Source organism: Nyctibius grandis, chromosome 1 (assembly GCF_013368605.1).
Source record: "Nyctibius grandis isolate bNycGra1 chromosome 1, bNycGra1.pri, whole genome shotgun sequence".
Classification (NCBI taxonomy): domain Eukaryota; kingdom Metazoa; phylum Chordata; class Aves; order Nyctibiiformes; family Nyctibiidae; genus Nyctibius; species Nyctibius grandis.
Window position 1 is genome coordinate 74,273,668 of NC_090658.1, and position 20,223 is coordinate 74,293,890.

The window sequence follows — 20,223 nt, forward strand, 5'->3', positions numbered from 1 at the left end:
CAACAAGGGTAAAGTTAACTACAGATGCTGTAAGTAACATTTATAATGCATGGTACTGCAAAAAGAGCAAAACTTTGAGTGTCACCTTAGTTGGCTGGTTACATTCACCATTTTTCAATATGTAAATATAAAGAAAATAAGAAAATATAGGGCATAAATACTCAACACGTCTTTTAGCAGCAACTTTCAATCTAATTGCATGAAGAATGATATGCAAAATATCATTACACAACACATCAGTCAGAAGAGTGTCATCCTCACTGCATAGCTTAGGGCAGGGAGATTACAACAACTGCCTTGGGCCTCGGCCAATCTCTTTTTATTTGGCCACTGACTTGAAAGAGGTGTGAATTCTAGATTAGAAATCCAATGTATTACATGCTTTTGTGAGTAAGCCTGGTTAGTTTTAAATGAGTTGTGTTCCATGGCTTATTCATGTTCTGTATGTCCTCAGATGGTTACCTACAAAGCCACTTCAAGGAAAAGAGCTGTGAACCCTTATGTTCTTGTCAGATCGTGAGGGGGTCTGCACCAGGCAGAGTTCAGAGTTGGCTCCGGTCCCCTCACGGTGCCAGGGTGCGTGCACAGTGGCCAGGCTCACACACAGTATTTGAGATGTGGTCTGTGAATTATTTTTTAAGACGTTTCATGGTGCTTCAGCTGGGAAAGGATTTGCTGTCTCTCTAGAGAGGACACTGATTAAGACAGTGAGAAGAACATTTTCTGGTGAAGTGATATAAAACCTGGTGAAATAGTAAGTGAATGCAATGCCTTAGAGCTGTGCCTGCACAAAGAGCCTGTGTTGGCTCCTTGGGATCTAGTCAGACAGAGACCATGGACACCATTCTCAAGTGAGGCTATAAAAAGTTGGGGAACTTCTGGTCCGGATGACACTCTGTTTTCTATCTTGTTGACTGTGTCTTCTTTCTGCAGGCTACAAAGCTGCATCTAAATAGAGAGCCCTCAGAGCAATTAGATTTTTCCACACGACCTGAAGACAAGCACCCCAACTTGCTCTCCTATGCAGAAAACTGTTATGTTTCCCAAATAAACCCCAGCTGGGTGGCTGGGACTTTGCTGTCAGGAAGGTTTTCATTGGTGTGCACTGAAAATCTGGAGCCTGTCATGCTCAGTGCCCATATTCTGTTTTACAGCAGGATTTTTTTTTCTTCCGCCAGAGCTGGGAACACTGACACTCACCCAGCGTGTTTCCTCTGTGCTGAATTCCTCTACGTTGAATGACTAACAAGAGACCAAGGAACACTGTGAAGATATCTTTTCGTTGCTTCTGCTCGGATTTTCCATTCATTGCCAAGACACAGCATCCATTTCCAGCAGTAAATGTCATGCACACAATAGCTCTGCTGTTGGTGTGAAAACCTAGCTTAACTAGAGGAGAAGGCATAAAAGATCAGAGCACATCCTCTGTGTGCAGAACTGTATAGTCCAAAATATGTCTCATACTGGCAATTCGAAATAGATTGATTAGACAGGGTTGTATCCTAAGGCTTCATTATCTGCCTGCATCAAATGTTACTTTTTTTTTTACTTGAACCATCTTTACAAGTCAGGGCACTAAAACTGATTATGGTCCTTACTTGGCCAGAAGAAAGCAGCATTTGAAGGAAGGTTTGCAGACTACAGACCTGACTACATGTGGACCTCACCTGAGCGAACGGTGGTTGGGTGAACGTTAGGAGATACTGGGGCTGTTTGTCCTTAGCCAGCTTGGAGCAGACAATATTCCAGAGGTCATGTTTACACAAGCAGGAGATGTGAGGGACAGCAATAGAAGATGGTATGGGACAAAGGAAAGCAGAGCCAGCGAAGTCTCAGTGCAAGGCAGTGTTAAAAACAAATGTTAGAGAACATGTTTGAGGTCAGTCACTGAACCAGGAGCAAGACCCAAATCAAAATCTGAATCTTATGCCTTGTAGTATAACCTTCACTACATAGTCTGTAAATTGATTTAAAAGTGGTATAATTCCTCAGTGCAGAAGTGTTTCATGTGTATGAGAATATTTCTCCAGCTTTATCTAATAAGGGACACATAAAATCTGATTTGAAAATAATATAGCGTGCAATGAATAAATGATATGCTCTGACATTTGGTGGTGTTTGTGAGATATAAGTCTATTTCTAGTGCAGCGTAGGCTTAAATAGCCAAGTGGTGTTTCTAGGAGATGGGCTGCTGCATTCCTTTTCAGTTTGCTAATACGCGCTAGTCTACTGAAGTAAGCCAGCCCTGCGCTGAATAAACACATGGGACTCTGTTCATCAATAGAACGGTATGAATGAACCATCATACCTTCACTGGAGTTGTAGGCATACATAGTGTCTTAAATTGTGAAAAAATCAAACAGAATTTAAACTAATTGACTATGCTCATTGGATACCCTCTCAGCATATATGCCTTAGTTTACCTAGTTGAAACTTGAAAAAAAGAATCCGTAGCTGGAATCTCTTTGTGATGGACACTGTAAAATTCCAGTGAGATGGTTGTGAAATGTAGGTTATGCTTGTAAAACACTTTAGGATTTTTGTTTTAAATGTGTTTAAACCATAAACGCTATTAAGTGTTTGTCTTACTGCTGTTCAGTACTTGCAGTGTTGCATCATTACATTAAGAAAGGGGGGCTTGTAATTTTGACTGGATTACCATGGAAAATTTTGTTCTGTACAGTCCTCCAGCTGGAGCACAGAAACAGACTTCTCTTGTACTGGTGAATATACTAGAGAGATGAGGATACGGAGCTGTGTAGTGCCACCATGAAGTAGTAGAGGTAGGGAAAAAATAATCTTTTATTACTGGACTGACATTCACTCACTGGAAAAAAAAAAACCACTAAGACCATGGGGCAAATTTTAATGATTCTTCCTCTTCAAGATAATTTTGGCTTGTTACAACGTGACTCTAAATCCAAAGGACTTTGGGAGACTGGGGGGAAGATTTGAATTTGAATGTAGATTCTGCTCTCAGTTTTACAGTGGTTCTCTTTCTCTACAGTGACCTGAACAACCTCCCGAGAAACAATGTCTGAACTTTTCTAGGTGCAGTTGGTGCAGCATTAGGAAGTATCAGGCTTTATTCAGAATCCTGCTTTCAGTCTCCAAAAATTCAAACCCTGACTAGCTTAGGAAGGTGCTGAACCAAAGTCTCTGATCCTTTGTTCTTGGATCTTCTTGGGTAGTAGCTAAGCGAAAAGTTTCACCCAGTTCTGCTAAAGCAGCTCCTCCCTACCCTTTTACTGAGAATCATTTTAGCTGAGATAATTGCTGGGATCAGTTAATTAAGCCAGACAGAAGCATGCAGAGAGCCACAGCATGGTTTTCACTTGAAGAATCTAGGTCTTGAGAAGTAAAATGTTAACATGTGGTACTACCTTCCCACCTGGAAATATATAATTGTGCTTGAACACTGTTTCACTATGAAGGGCTACTCTGTAAGTGGAATTGCAAACCTCTGGAAGTGGCTTCCTAATGGAAACAAGGACAGATCATGAACAAGGTAACTAAAGTAGCTGCTTGATTGATTATATTAATGCCCAGAAGGAAATATGTCCATTACATTTTTTTTTCTGTGGCTTTCTGTTGTATCTTTCTCTCATTTAACAATGATCCAAATACAAGGAAGGGTCAGGACAATGCAAATTGGAGGAGGGAAATAACTGTCTTTAAGCAATGTCCTTTTGCTTTCAGAGTAGCTGGTATTGTTTTCCCTCTTTCTTAGAAACCTCTATGTATAGCCAGTGAGCAGAGTCGGCCTCTGGGTTTGAATTTCTCTTTGTCTGCTTACTGTGACAAAAAAGACCTCAGCTTGTAAGAAAACTGCAAAGCATTGAGCAAGGAGGTGTTTTGAAGCGCAGGAACAGCTGAGCCTTCTGGAGGCTCTACAGTTTGCTGATCAGTGTGCTCTCCAGGCCAGTTTTGCTTACAGTTATACGTATGTGAATTATCTGCATATCCATTTTTATAAATTATTCCAAAGAGGAATCAGTATAATGCTACTCTCCAAACTTCCCTCTCTCCCTCTCCAAGATGAAGAAATTGTCTCTCCAAAACTGCACGTTATCAGAGCTTTCTTCTTGCCCTTTCTCTCTTTCCTTTCTTTCTTTCTTGTTTCCTTCCTTCCCTTTCCCTGTCTTTCTTTTCTTCTTTTCCTCTTTCTTTCTTTCCTTCTTTCACTTTCTTTCCTTCTGTCTGTTTTTCTTTCATTCTTTCCTTCTCTTCCTTTTTCAGTCACTTTCTAAGTCTCTCTGCTGCTTTGTCTCTTTTTTTTTGCCTTTTTTCTCGTTCTCTCCCCCTTCTCTTGTTCTGTCTCATTCTTTCCTTCTCTCTCTTTCTCACTCTTTCTCTCGTTCTGTTTTTTATTCTCTTTCTGAAAGTCACCACATTCTTATGGAGGGGACAAATAAGCTTTATGTCTTGTTTAATGCTTTCTGAAACACTTTGTGTGAAGAGTGCTCATGATCTAAATGCATATCTTGCTGATGGTTCTTTTGAGCCTATGTGAGTTTAGAAAAACAGTCATCAGCTTAATTTGGAACAGGATTGGGCCCCCAAGATGGATTTCAGTACTAACTGCCCAGACTGTATGAAAGCAAGCGAGAAAAGAAAGACTCATCAATCTGCTTATTTGTCTGCCCAAAACTTTTACATCAAAGAAAGCTTGAACATTTTCTGAACTGAAGAGTTTTTGAGAACATGAAAACTCTAGAAGCTGATACTGACACATTTCTGAAAAGGCATTACTCCTTCGTACAGATATATGTTTCTTTGTAGCATCCAGAAAATTGTATTTGACTGTTGCTATTTAGTGAGAACTGACAGTGCACTTCATGCTGTTTGAGAGGCAAATGAAATTTCAGGGCCTCCTACCAGGAGCCTGTTTCTTATTTCTGAAAAGCTAACTATGCTTTAATTGTGGTCTGGAAGTTAATGTTATTTTAGAATTGTCTTCTTAATTCCCATCATTCTTATTCTGCAGATGTGGAAAATCACCCTCTTTACTATATTGCCCATGACTCTCTTCATTACCATCTGCTAAGGGTCCAAAATCTGTTACGAGCTTGCTGCTAATTTCAACTTCCTTTCCTTTTTTTTTTTTTTGAAAAAAAAAACCCAACGCACAACAGAAAACAACCCATCTGTATAGCTACTGAACAACTTACCCTGCTGTAATAAAGAACTCCTTTCAGAGACATAAGTCAATACTTCTGCTTAGGTCAGCCAAGAGGAATTGTCTTTTCTCGGGTACATCCTATACCCGTCTCTTCTTTCCAAGGGAAAACAGTTTTCGCCAGGCAAGCTGATACTCTGCCTGCCAGAAAAACGTGTGGTGTTTGAAAAATTAAAGCTGTCTTTAATAAAAACCTCTTTTCTAGCACAACTGTTCTTTCTCTATTAGCCAGCTATGTAGTATTAAAGTGTTCATAAAATAGTATTTAAAAGAATTATGAAAACAGTAATTTTCTAAAAAGTGCATTCAATTTAAATTTTATCCATTCTTTGTCACTTTTCCTAATAGCTATGTACAGCATAGAAGTAATTGGACTGTTTGGATTCTCCAGTATTTTTAAAGATATTTAATTTAAATGATAGACTTGAAACTGGTAGTAATAATGACATCCCTGCTACAATAAAAAATATTTTTAACAAAACTCAGCTTACTAAGCTATGAATAAACAATTCTATGGGTAGGAAGTACATTTAGCACTGTCTAACAGGGAAGCATTAAAACTGGAGAGCCCTGAAGTCCCTCCCCAACTCCATGGTGGGTTGTTGTGCGTCCAGTTTTCATCATCTTTGAAATGGCCACAACTGTACTCATTCCCACTAGTTTGGAAGTGATGTCTGAAAGTGCAAGACTGAAACATTTTGTGGAGGGGCTATATACGATGAAGGCCTGGAGGGACAGTTGTTTTACATCATCTCTTTGAAAGCCTCAACACACAGAGGTATTACCACAAATAACTCATGATGCATTTGCCAGTTGCTTCTGCAGATACTAGCTTCCCACTAAATGAGCTGCCTACTCATTTGCAGTAGTTGAACAGGACTGGAGCTGTTGGCGGTGCCTGCATCAAACCTGAAATATGATGAAAGGATTTGTGTCATGTGTACTGAACGAGAGCAGACTGGCATCATGCTCATTTCTTATCCAGCACATACTACTTCCCGACACCATGACGTGTTTACAGGGGCAAGTCTCTCTCTTTTCTGTGATGAGAAATAAGCCCAGCCAAGTCTGCCACTCTTCTGTTAAATCTGTGACAGTGTGACCGACTGTCAAACATCAGAAAATTATATGGAGCTGGCTTTGTACTTAAAGATAGAGCTGATGAGGGTGGGTGGGGGAAGAGCACATTCAGAAATCTGGCTTTTTGTTCTTTGCCAAACGGACCCACTCTCTATCTCAGGCAGATTTTGCAAAGAGCTCACCATATGGGAGGACAAGGCCTTGGGAAAGCCTGACCCCAAGTTCCTTCAAAAATGTGGTCTTCTGGGATGGTAAACTGTGTGATTAAGTTGCACAACTAATTGGATAATTTGTTCTGCAGTACTAATGTGCTTATTCATTCTGTATGTAATAATTAGAGCAGGTGCTGAGGTCCAGTCAGTCAACGGGTTACTTTTCAAGCCTTTGCAAGTGGGTTCAGAGACCCTGAAGATGCGTCAACCAGCGCTTCCCTGCAGACCAGAGGCCTTTGCCCTCTTCTGCACCCAACTAATAATTCTTGTCTCTGCCTTTTTTTTTCGGTAAATCCCACCACAGCGCATCAGAGAGCTTGTAAGTTTGTACTGTCCCACTCTGTATGGAATACCATCGGGCAGGGAGGACCTGCTGTATAGACTTTGCGCCGTGTGCTGTGGAAGTGTTTGGAGTGGCTGAGGTCCAAGGGCAGTAAAACCCTATATTGCAGTTACTACTTGGGGGTAGCAAAACCTATTTGTGTGGGAAATCCTTGCAGCTGTAGATAGGGTGGATCGGGACTCTGCAAGAAAGTCCGTTTCAGTAACCACTCACGTGTGTTTTAAATTAATGATTCTTTAGCAAACTAGTGTCTTACCATATGGTCCAGTTTGAGTACCTATATATACTTCATGTATAATTATATTTGAAAATCATGTGAAACATTATGCTAAAAAAACAGTGAGGGAAAAATATGGATTTCATCAGATAAGGAAACACAATTCACAGCCTCTCAAACTAGGTAGTTGGATCCAACTTGGCTCACAAATTGACTTGCTAGCCCAATGGAAGTTACTGTATTTACTAACTTTTCTGCTTTTTTTTTAAAGAAGGAACTAAACTGCCAACATTTTCTTTTCATCTGTGTTCATCCAAATTTGAATTTGCAATAGGTCATGTTTTGTTTGTGATGGTGAGCTTCAAGAGGGGTATCTGAGGGAAACAAAATGTTGATAATTCATCTGAATTTTAGAACTTTTTTGTGCTTCAGAACTGATGTGGAAATATTGCATGGTGAAGCTTTGTTCTGAACATTCGATGCGCCTCATGATGAAAAAAACCCTCATTTTTTCTAGTGATTTTTCAATGCTTCTGTAGAGGCAGTTTCAGCAATTAAAGCACAACGCAGCCCATGCTAAATATAGACTCAAGTGAAATGGTTGGTAGTTTTTGTTTTACGCAGCTCAGTTTTCTTATGTCTGTGCAAGGAAGACTGCTTTACTTAAATTGAAATATATAATCTCAAGGATATATAGCACTCAGTAGATATTATTGTTTGATTATGTTCTGCTTTTAGGGTTTGTTACATACTTCTGTGTATGTAACAGATTACTTTAGAGGTCTATTAGAGCCACCTTTCAGAGGTCTTATTTTTATGCTTTAAACTTATGTGTTCTTGCATGTTGGTAACATCTGAAAGCAGTAACATGCAAATGTGTTTTTGGAATATGTGCTTCAATTTATAATTTTTAAAATTAGTTCTTGAGTGCTACCCTTAATACAATGCAAAATACATGCTTTTCTTGTGTTTTTAATCCAAATTTTTTGAGCTTATCCTTGCAGCAATTATCTTCAAACACAGAAGCGAAAGACAAGTAATATTTGCATGTATTTAAGGATACTTTATTATAGCTGCTTGCTTCCTTTTTATTTCTTTCTCATTTTTCTGTTCTATCTTTTAACTGCAGTGGCTGTGGTAAGTAAAGATCTCGTCATGGTGACTGCTGCGGATGTGTTCCAGCAGGGCCAACGTTGTGAAAGGCTCACGTAATGTAAGTTTAGTGGTGTCTTCGAGCAAGGACTTCCATGAGTGAACTGACATCACAGAGCATTCACTGGACTAGTTTGCAGATGGGAGTCTGGTGTATGACTGCCTCTTGCACTTTCTTCGTGCCTATTAGTTTGCTGTCCATTTTATCTTCCTGCACTGCTTGTCATGTCCTGTTTCAGCATATTTTTTGTTCTTTGTAACTTTCACATTAGGAGCATATACATAATGTTGTTTTGTAAGGATGCAGCCGGTTCTGAACTTTTAGATAGGCTACTTATCTCTTCCCATTAATGCATTTTGGCTGGGTGGTTCAAGCTACTTACCTTGTGAATAGATGGCAGTCAGGCTTCCTTCAGAAGCTGGGGGGACGTTCCCGTACCCGTATTCTGGATCGACTTTCTAATGCTTGGCTCAGAAGGTAGTAACACTGAGAACCAAACGGTCGAAGTATAGAACATATTTGTACCCGTATTAACCAGAAAATTGGAATTACGATTCTTCAATTTAATTTTAATTGATTTAACCAGATATGCTTATTTGAGGTATTAGAATGGTACACCAGTGCACTACATTATGTGCAATTCTTAAACCATGGGACTCTTAAATTAGCGGGACAGTCCCCAACAATTTAAGCATCAATACTTAAAATTTTATGCTGCTTTTATTTACGTACATTAAAGTTACAGGCTCACTTAGAAGCTCAGTTTCTTCTTGTTTTCTCTGTGACCAAAGATCAGGTTGCATGTTTATGAAAAGGCCTCCCATATCAATTTGGTCACTCAAGCAATGTGTTAAAAGTGGAACACTAGAGAATGATCTTACAGCCAGGCCAGAGTCACAAAGTTACTTTTAATAAACACTCTCGTCTGTGTTAATTTTAAGTCAAAAGCAAAACAGTCTAAGGACACTGTGGTGGATTCATACACATGTCATATACTAACCCTGAGGTCCCATGAAACAAATCTGAGGGGCTCTGTGGTCAGTACAAACTAGTACAGTCCCCTTTTTGCACTTCAGGCGTTTTTCACCTTTTTTGGTGAACTGAGTTTGTCTAAAAAAAGTGTGTGCTAATATATATGTTTATCAGTTTAACGTGAGAATATGATTTAAAAGACTGAAGGGTATGAAGCAAAAGATCTAAGCAAATTGTGCTTTGCAGTCTCAGGCATGACAAAACCAGAGAGCGTTTTCTGAGGCTGCCTGTCTTGCCCACTGGGAAGTTCCCAGCAGTGCCACGGCCGACGGCTGCTGGCCCTTGTGCATTGTACCCGGAGCAGGCTGCTCCTGAGACAACTCCATAGGGTGTGCTGGCTGGGCCTGAAAGTGTCCTTTTAAACTGGGTTTTATTCTACCAGCGTAGAATACCCCGTCATTTTAGGCATGGACCTCTCACTGCTGAGAGAAAACAATGTATTATAATACTGATACGTTATTATAATATATAGTAGTGAATGATTGTAGAATCAATGATGCCAGTGATTTTTGTAGAAGAAAAGTCAATGGAGAAAAAAATGGGGTAGGGAGCTTCATGAAGTTAATCGTATTTATAGTTAAAGCATGAAATAAATTTTTCCATCCGACTTTTACATATGGGCATATGACAGCACTGAGCTAACTAAACTGAGCACTGGCATAACTCCATTGACTTTACTGAAATTTCATCCCTTTGCAGCAATACTGGGTTTGGCTCAAACACAAGTGACCAGATAATTTTCTGACTGGTAATATTTGTAGGTTGTATTTCTGACTTGGAGTAAACAAACTACATATTTCAGGCTATAAGAAGATAATGATGGCCATTTGGAAGAAAATTCCATTTCCAAGTGTTTATACAATGTTGCATGGCTGGCTGGTTGTGCCCTAGTGTGTTCCGCCTTCCTGTACACAGTCACTTGTAGTTTTAAATTCTGTATTTCTCAAAAGTTATGGAATTCAGCAGAGATGTTTGTTGCAAAAGGAAAACAGGATTTATTCCTTCCTGTGGTGAGGTGGCGATGGAGCAGGAAACCTCACTGCATGGTCTTATCCTTTGTTCCAGTGACTGGATACAAGGGGCATGCTTTTTGATTAACCTTTAAAGCAGGTAGGTTTTAAACAGGTCAGCCTAAATGCTGTTTTGTGCTCCTAATGTGGCAGTTACTTCGTATTCGAGGTGCAGTTTAACATACATAAAGCAGCTTTAAAAATCTGCAAATTATTGTATAGCGATATCATCCAATGCTTTATCCTTCTGCACCCATTTGTCTGTGATGTAACATGGAGTCAAACAAGGCTGCCTTGGAGTAAACAGTCAATCGTAAAAACTCAAGCATCGCCAGTGGCGGTCGGATTGAAAACCTGAACTGCAGCACTGCTGAGGCTTCTTAGGCTTTAGCATAAGTTTCAGCACAGAAAAGTAAATACAAGAAGTTCAGTATTTCGGTAATCCCAAATTGAACAGGTTTTGGTATAGCCATTTTGAAACTGAATTGTGCCTGCCTGGTCTGATGACTGGTAGCACAGTTATCTCACACCTTCATTTTCTTCATTTTACTGGTCTTTCTCTCTGAAGAATACCAACGAATACTATCAAGCACTAAGTTAGCATTTTTTTGTCAATTATTACAAAGAAGCCTCTAGACTGCAACGGGTCTCAAAAGATGATGTTCATCAGATGTTTCAGCATCATAATAGATGTAGAACATCACCAAGAGGCCTCAGTCCTCTCTCTCAAGAGGATTTACAGCTTGCTATCTCTTTTTGTCTTAGACCTACTGGGAAAAAAAAAAGGATGGATGCTCCTAAAATCAGATAGTGTGGTCATAGAAAGCGAAGGTGACTCGAGCAGGCTCAAGAACAAGAGAACTGGAGAGACTGTAAAAGTCATGCAATGTGAGTAGGAGAAAGCATTTCTAAAAAATATTTTTTGTTCAAGTGTTATGTCCTGAAAGGAAGTCAGATATGTCAGTGAGTCCAGTCCCACTGGGGCTAGGGGAAGAGGTTCGCTGCTCCGGTACAAGCCGTTGGGCTCTTAAATGTGTCAGGAGCCAACCCTGAATGCCTGGGAGAAGGCGGCCTGCCTGCAGCCTGTAGGTTTTTACATATTCTCTCCATCCCCTCCCAAGTGATTTGTATTTCCCCTTCTTTCCCACTGCCTTTGGGAGAGGAGGGAATGGAGAAAAAGGAAGGTAGAAGAGCAGAACTCAAAATTTTCCCTTTGAGAAAAACACACCTGGGAAATTACTGATTATTTTCACAAGTTACTGGTTAGATGTCACTGGATCCCACCCCTTGCATATGTTCTTCCTCCTGTGGTATCAGAGTTGATGAGACAGAGTTGATTTAAATCTCTTAGACTTATTTTAAAATCATATGACACATAAAAAAAGTGTTTGACCCACCCACCAATGATGAACTATGTAAAATCCCTGACTCCCAAGGGTCTTCTAGCAATGATGTAAATCATTTCTCAGTGAAAATCTGATTCTGAAACCTGCAACCTTAAGAAGAATCTGAAATTTCAGGAGGCTGCTAATAAACCATAGCTATGGTAACAACAAGCTGCTTGGTTTTATTCTGTCTCATGGTACAAGCTGTTACTGAAAGCACAGCAGAAAGGCAGATTCAAATCAGTATCAATTTGTGTTCCTTTGTGAAAGACGCACTCTCACTCGCTTGTAAAAAAGGCAAAAATAAGAACATTGTATGCACCATGTTATTTTGTGATGCCTGCTTTGCAGATACAGGTGACACAGCTTATTGTTAATGACATGCAGTGTGCGCGACATACCTTTAGTGGCACATTTCAGTCTTTTGTAGGCCAACCTGCCCCTACCCGCAGGGGTGCAGTTTATTAGGTAAGCTAATCTGTTCTTAATTATAGTGCCACCCAATACAGTTTAACATCTTGTTTTGTAACATACACTGTTATTTTTTTGCAAAACATGAGGAATTGTTCTAAGGCTTCCTAAAGGCTTCTTAGACTTTGCTACGACACAGTGTTCAGCTAAAAAAGTTGTGGGTGGAGGAAAAGGATTTCTGTACTTACTGAAGAAACTCAATAACTGAAAATTTGCGATTTTAATTTCAAAGTCGTTTACAATATAGATGTGCTTGCAGAAATTTCGCTGTTCCTTTTTGATAGAATGCACACATGCTTGATGTCTTAATTAGATAGCGGAAATAGTCTGCATTCTGTTGGAACAATGTTTAGCTATTTAGCGTTCGGGGTTTTTTTAATAATCTTTTAATTCTATTAACTGTGAAAGCAAGTGTGTAGAATAAATATTGAATGCACTTCTGGCTTTAATCAAAGAAAAATACTGCTTTCAGAGGTTATGCTTCAGCGTAATTCCACTTAGGGCATTATGTTTTCACTCAGGAAAAAAAAAAAAAGAGATATGTGATTTCAGAACCTGGAAACAGATCACAAACTCTTGGGTAGGATGTGCTGCAATTGACCTTAATGAGACAGCATGTGCCCAGTACCAATGCTTAAGCTGTTACTTTCTATTGTTATTTTTCTTTGTTGATTCTGCCAAGAAGGTAGAGTTTGTGTCAGAAGATAATGAGGAAAGAGGTGGGGAGAAGGCTTTTCAGACAGTAAGAACTTGAGTCCATTCATTTTCTGAAGCATCACATTTCACAGTAATCACCCGGGGATGCAGGCTGTTTCCACTTACCGTTGATTCACGTGTAAGGTTACATGAGTTCTCCTTTGTACCACACTGCTGTTTTCTACGAGTATTGAGACCTTTATATGCCTCTTGAGCGGGGCAGTACTGGAACACAGATTGCCACGCTCCTAATTCTTATCAATCCAAGAGATGTGAGAGGTGATAAGCTAATGCAAGTCATCTTAGTGTAGGTAGGGGTCCATTACGTGCAGAGGGATGAATGCACGTAGAATGGACCGGAGCCAGTACTAGCCACCAGCTCTGCATGGCTGGGGCTTGTAGGTGGGACAACAGAGACTTGTTAAGAAGAGGCACTGGGATGTCCTCAGGGCCCTCTGCACTGCCAAGTTGAGATCCATGAGAAAGCAGGGGCTTGCTTCAGCAGCATTAAATAGCACAAACTCATTTCTGCCCGAGGTCCAACCCAGTTAGCACACTTTGAAGAGGTTTTTTTAAAATCTAAAACAAATACTGCTCCTGGTCTAGAACTGTGTACGTAAGCAGGGTGTAGATGTAAAACATTGCTGGACAGTGAATAAAGCATTAACAAGCTAAATTTATTTATAGAGTAAAACTACTAGCTTCAGTTTTGCCCAGTTTCCAGACAGATACACTGAGGTTATTCGTAGCGAAAAAGCTTTACTAACTACATTCAGTTTCTATAAAAATAACTTAAAATCCAATAAAAAAAGATGAACATGTTTCAGGTTCTGTTATCTGACTGCATAAATTTAAGGATATTTTTTTTCTTTCTGCTCTGAGCAGTAGCACTGTCAAAGCACAGATGCCCCCATAGGGTCACCTTGGAAGATAGGCGTTGCTGTCGGAGGTGATTCAGCCAGACTACCTGGTTGTCTTCTGCCACCCTCATCTTGACCTTTTTATCGTTTTTTTCCTCTGTGGTATTGTTCATGAGTAGACAGGAGATACTTAGGAAACTGTAAAGCTTCCATGAACTGCAATACCAAGGTACCTAAAAACACTGCAGTGACGTTTATTAGGAGATGGAAGAACTGTTATTACACCTTTTCCAGGTGTGCAGCTTTCTGGGGTCATGATATGCCTGTGGATTCTTGCAGCTGCATTACAGGACAGCATCACAAACTCCAGAGCTCAGTAGCGATGAGGTAATTTTTCTCCTCGCCTGCTGCTGGATGTCTTCTTGATATTCAGCTTCCTCGGAGCTCACTGTGTCCTCCTGTAAATATGCTAAGTACACATGCTTATCCAACAAACTAGCACGCAACAAATGTTACACACAGACAAGTCCTTTAAAGAGGTCTTGATCTAAGCTGTTTACGTGTTTCTTGGTCTTGAGTGTTTTGCAAGATACTTTAGCTTTTATTCTTCCTTCTTATATTCATGTTTACCTACCATGCTCTCTCTCGCAAACATTCTTCAATATTGAAGTTGGCTTCAGGGTTGGAAGGCTGGACAATTTCATCGAGGTGTTATCAACAATAATTTATATTCCTGCATTGGTCTTCTACTGTAAGCCAGCATTTGTGGCTTCTTGAAAATTCTTCCGACCTTTTATCATTCAGAGGACCTCTAGCAACAGTTGGAAAGTTTTGACGGGATCTCCTGGCGTTTTAGTATTTGGGTTTTTTATTCAGTCTTTACTAACTTTTTAAAGCCTATATTTCTACAACTGTACCTACAAAACACCTAGTGACAGTTACATTCCACAGTTAAAATGAGCTGGTGAGGAATGTACGTCGTGTCAGGTCTTCAGTGAGTATATAAGGGCTTTAAATGGGTAGCAAAGAGGAGGAAATAACAATATGAATTTCTATGTGCTCATGCCAGTACTTCTGAGGCCTCTCTTCTACTGAGTGCGTCATGAATACCTAGCTAGGCATAAATAAAATATGACTTGTGCTGAAATATAACTTTCCAAAGAGATAAAAGCTACTCTGTGATCGTCAGCTACTAATTAAAAATGCAGCAGGAGAGCAGGAATCTGAACACAGATTTTATTTATTGATTGTGAATGTTTCCACATGAATACAGAACTGTTCCTGTTTCACCTCACCTCCCTAAGCTGTCACGTCCATCATGCTCTGCAATGCTAAAGCCTTGCTTTTCTTAACTTGGCAGTGGTGGGTTTTGTGATTTTGGGATGGTTACACTTAAGTTAGAAGCCATACGAGTATTTTCTCCTTCTCTTAATGTTTTTGTCTGACAACACTGATCGAGTCAGGGTACACTTGTTCAGAAGGTAGTTTACAATGGGGACCACTGGACTGCAGTTGCAAAGAACAGTAACAGGAAGGCTGCTATTGCAGAATTATCTCTCGAAGTATTTGGAACAGACTCAAAGTAGGTTGGGGTGCAGGGGAGGGAAGCCTTTTACCGGGTTTGAATTATTGCTGACTGAAGCATTTTGTTTCCAGACCTGTGTCTTAAACTTTACGATGATACTGAGGTTCTTTTGGTGGAACTGATCGTTCAAATGAACTTTACGATTCTTCTTTCCTTCCGCTTTGTTTTCTTACTAAAACAAAAAAAAAGTATAGGAAAACTGTGATTTTACTAAGTCTGCACGTACCAGCCCCGGGTATTTCAAATGTCGTAATTCTGGAGTCAAGCATTTCACTTTTCTTTACCCATTATCTTTATACCCAATTAAGTGCTTTCAGTTCGGTGTTTCCCCCGATGCCGGCCACACGCCGTTGCTAGCGGGCCCCATCCTCGCTCCGAGGCTGAGCGGGCGGGAGGCGCGGGGCGCGGGTCCCGCGGGGGGCTCGTCGCCGCCCGGGCAGCCTCGGGGGCAGGCGGACCAGCCCGTTAACAAACCCGAGGCCAACAGCAGCTTCCAAACCGCCTCAGCGGCCCCGGCGGGGCCCCAGCCGAGCACTGCCGGGGCGGCGGGGCCGCGGCCTGGGCCGGGCCGCGGGGACTCGCCCATGGGGCCGGCGCCGCCTCGCCCCCCGACCCCCGCGGCCATTCGCCCCGCACCCCCTCCCCGTGGGCCGGGTTATGTAAGCGGCTCGTCCCCCGGCAGCAGCATCTGCGGGGCTCCCGCCCCTGTCTCCGCCCCGCGCCGGAGAGGCAGGCGACGGCGGCGGCACCGCAATAAAGCAAGTTTTGTCTCCTCCGAGGGGGCGGCGAGGTCCCTCTGCAGTCGCGGCCCGGCACCATGGCTGCGGCGCCCCTGGGGCAGGCAGCGGCCCCCGTCGCGGCAGCAGCCCCTCACTAACCTCCCTCGGCACCGGGAGCGGCCGCCTCCGCCGACCATCTGGGCCGCGGCCGCCCGCCGGAGAGCGCGCAGCTCCGCGCCGCCGGAGAGCGGCTGCACCCCCGGCCCGGCCCGGCGCGGCACCATGTGGGGCGGGCTGCACCCGCAGCTCGGCTTGCGCGGCTACAAGGCGGGTAAGGAGCTCCGCGGCCCCGCCGCCGCCTGCGCGACCCGGCGGGAGGGGAATGGATGGGGTTTGGGGCTGCTGCGGTGGGGCAGCGGCGGTGGGGCGGGCGGGCCGGGCCTTTCCTTCCCCCGCGGCCCGACTCGCTCCCGAGGCCTCACAGAAAAGTCTGAGAAAGCGGCTTCCTCCTCACCGCGGGCGGGAAGCGTTACCCCCTCGTACCCGGCTGCGTGAGGGGGAATGTGGCGGTGGGGCCTCCCGGAGAGGGCGCGGGGGCCGGCCCGACGCCGCCTCGGCCCCAGTAGGGGCGGTGGCGTCGGGCCGGCCGACGCGGGGGGCTTGGTGTTTACTTAGCTGGACCTTGCAGCTGATGATAAAAGCTGAACTTAACCTACATAATCCGTTTCCTTGTTTTGGGCTTCCCCCCGCCCCGTTTTGTTAGTATACCCTTAGGCAGAGTCTGGGAGCGTGCTTCTCTTTACGCTTTTCGTTTTAAATTTAGACTGCAACAAATCGGTCGAGTCCTAATTATTTTTTTTTTTTTTTGTTGCACCACTTTTCTGTCTCTGGATTAATTAAAGCCTGGTTCCTGCGGGTTGGCAGGGATACGATGAAATTTTATGCTTGGAGTTAGGTTGTTACTGGGGAGACATCCTATCTGTAAGCAGTGGGATAATTTGCCACCGTAGAGGCTGTCAAAACTGGCAGAGGAAAATCGGTGACTTGGTTGCAGAGCCGTATGAGCGTTACTTTTGGGCAGGTAAGACCAGGTACCGACTCTTTTGCATGCCCTTTCCAGGATTTGAAAATACTACCAACTATATCACCTGCTTTACTCTGGCAGAGTTCCTGCAAACATTTTGTGATATTTTGACTTACTGAAGTAACCGATCACTGTGAAGGTCTGTGGTTTGGCTCTGCCGTTACCAGCGCAAAGTAGTGCTGTTGGCATAATTTTTTTTTCCTTCAGAAATTTGGATTAATGTTTTAATGTTGGAATTGCAAAATATGACCACATAATACGTATACAGTTAGTTGACATATTTAAATAGCAGGATTGTTTTGCTTTTGACTGACAGGGTTTTTCTTGCAAATACAAGAGCTGCTAAGACGTTCTCAGCAGCTGCCTGAATCTCTACAAGTAGTCTAATGTTCAGTCCCTGTGATGTGAAAGAAGGCATTGTTCCTTTTTTCTGTACTATTATTAAGTTATTAATTTCTATGTATAACACATTTGCCTTGTTGAAGTGTTGTGGTTTTTTTTTTTTTTTTAATGCTTCCCACAAAAGAATGGAGTTACGTTATCTTTGTGCTACAGCTTGCCAAGATACTGGGTGTTTGGAACACTAGGTGCAGAGATTTCGGCTAATTTGATGGTAACTGCAGGAATGTAGGGTGTTCCAGTTCTTGATTATTTGTGTTCGAGGCAGGAATATTAGAAGGTCATATCACAAGTGTGCTCTGGCACTAACTTCAGACAAAGATTGTTGATGTTAATTTTTACATTTGTTTTCAAAAACTTTGAATTGCACTGTTAATACGAAGTTCAAAATGTACATTTATCTATAAGCAGTAGAAGTGTAAGGTAGCAAAACTTGTAGAAAAATCTCTAATTTGAGATAAGATAGACTAACAGAAGGCGGTGGTCAATTGGAAAGCGAGTAGATAAAGGTTTAACCTTGAGACGTGATCTGTGCATTATAATTTCCAACATTGTAGTCCGTTCATCAGTCTTACTTTGAAAGAGTCGAAGCTGTTTTGCGAGGTTCCTAATGCCTCTAAAGAAGAGGAAATAATTAGGTCCATGCAGATATTTTAATGAAGGGATGATGGCTACTAAGATCCTATGCAATTATGTTATTGCCAGGTTAGATTTTTGGTTTATTTTTGAGAAGGAAGCTGTCCATGGGAAAAGTATTTTGTCGCAGAACAGTAGCGTCCTACTAGGAAGCAGAAGTTTAAGCGTTTGTTTTTTAAGCTGAAGGAATTTTTATTTTGCCAAAATATATTTAATACTTTAACAGCGAGTACTTGCTATGGATTCTGATTGTCTTTGAAATATTGGTGTGGGAGCATAACAGTTAATGACTTGTTAATTCTTGTGAAGCTGTGTTTATTACTGAAAAGCATTCTATTTTGCTAGTTGTATTTTAGTTATCCATGGATGTGGGTGTTTAGAAGTCCTATTTTTGTTGCAAATCTTGCAGTTGCCTTACAAAGCTAGGTGCCTCCTGCAGAATTCTGTAATTATTTACACAGGGGAATTATCAGGTTTTCAGTAATAGATGCAAATTAATTCTGTTTTTCTTAAAATGTAACAGGCAAGGACACTTCTCGGAGTATTTAATTTGTGACCTTCAGTTTTATTCCCTCTCATCATTTCCAAATTGTTCTTGCTTTTCAGTTCAATAGCAGTGCATTCTCTGAAAAAAATGTGCTGTCTTGTTTGCACGCCACTGAGATTTTTTTTTTTTTTTTTTTTTAGATAGGTGCTTCTTGTTTAACCAGTGGATTTAATGGCAAAGTTTGCTGCCCATGCAAAATCATTTCAGCTTCTCACAGTCTTGGTACCTGTCCTGAAAATCTAAATTGCTGTTTTTGAAAGGTATATGATTGACCTGCAGTCTTTCAGTCGTCTTGTACACATTTAACTGTTTATGAAAACCTTGCAGCATAGTTTATACCTCTATAAAGACAGCAGTTACCCGCGATGCTGCAGGAATTTAAATAACTGCAGTGAAGGACATGCAGGGTGTCAAGCCCTTTGCTTATTCATCTAGGCTATCCTTTGAAATGCACAGTGGTTAATAACTCTTTTAAGACTATGAAAGTGTTCATCTAGATGTGTTGTTCCTCTGGGGCATGCAGTCATTCAGTGAGGCTATGTGTGTCCAACAGATGTCTGTGGAAAGTGAAACAAACACACTTTAAAATGAGATAACAAGTATTTATTACTTTCAGTAAACTGTACCACCTCTAGTCAAGCTTCTCTCCACTGTCCAGTATTGCCAATATTTGACCACTACTGACATTTGGCTGGTAATAGCTGTTTCGGTGACAAAAGCAAGAAGTGGTGAAAACTAGAAGTAAGGTGCTCAAAAGGATGTGATTGACACTCCTTAAAAATAGTAGCCTGCGCCGCCCATGCTCCTACAGTCCTGGCAATGTGATTTGTTCCTAAGACAAATCCCAGAAGTCACCCGTGTTCTCGTACTTAACCCTTGTCAGCAGCGAGCGTGACACACGTGGGTCTGAAAGATTATTTAGTGATGTCACAATCGCAGTGTCGGCAGCACTGCCTCCTTGAGGTAGCCATGGAGTTCACAGGCAGCTTCACAACGCAGCCAGGGTTGGGGACATGGGGATAGCAACACTTCTTTTCATCTTTTGGGGTGAAGGGGGGACAGAAATCCAATGGTTTCGTTTCTGTAACAAGTTTTATTGGTCTGCTCTCGGAGGTCAGCAGCTGGGAATGTGACAGCTCTCGGGACGTCTTAAGAAGGCAGGCTTATTTTTGCAGGCTAGGCAAGGCAGTAAACGGTGAGTTAATGTTACCAAGCATATACTTCAAATTGTTTACCGGTTATAAGTGTATATATATATACATTGTGCATTGTAAATATTGATTATCCGAGCTTAAATATGTCATGTTCCAACTGCAAGACTGGCTGCTAGAATGGCCTTTGCTATCTTTCACAGATTGCAATGATGTGAAAAGACATTTCTGTGTTTGAGTGGTGGTGTACAGGAGTTACTTCCCTTCAAAAACAATTCTTCCCCCCCCCTCCAGCCAATTCACTTATGGACATAGTATCCGCTCTTTTAATGTGTACAAAACATGAATGTCTTAACTACTTAGCAAGAAAAGAATGATAGATGTAAGGGTGTATTTTATTGTTGGTCTTAGGGGTTAGCAATTGTTCTGTTCTCTTGTATGTCAAACATTTATTGACTGAATAT

The 20,223-nt window shown here is 41.7% G+C and overlaps 1 protein-coding gene across 1 annotated transcript in view; it reads left to right on the plus strand.

Annotated features, from left to right (window-relative positions):
* Window positions 1-15,971: 15,971 nt before the first annotated feature.
* The window catches only part of CEP85L (centrosomal protein 85 like), a 130,034-nt gene continuing 125,782 nt past the window's right edge, over window positions 15,972-20,223 (plus strand). Inside the window, exon 1 of the mRNA XM_068415291.1 lies at window positions 15,972-16,273. Within this exon, the coding sequence (XP_068271392.1) occupies window positions 16,225-16,273 (49 nt within the window). The 5' untranslated portion in view covers window positions 15,972-16,224. The remainder of the gene's footprint in view (window positions 16,274-20,223) is intronic.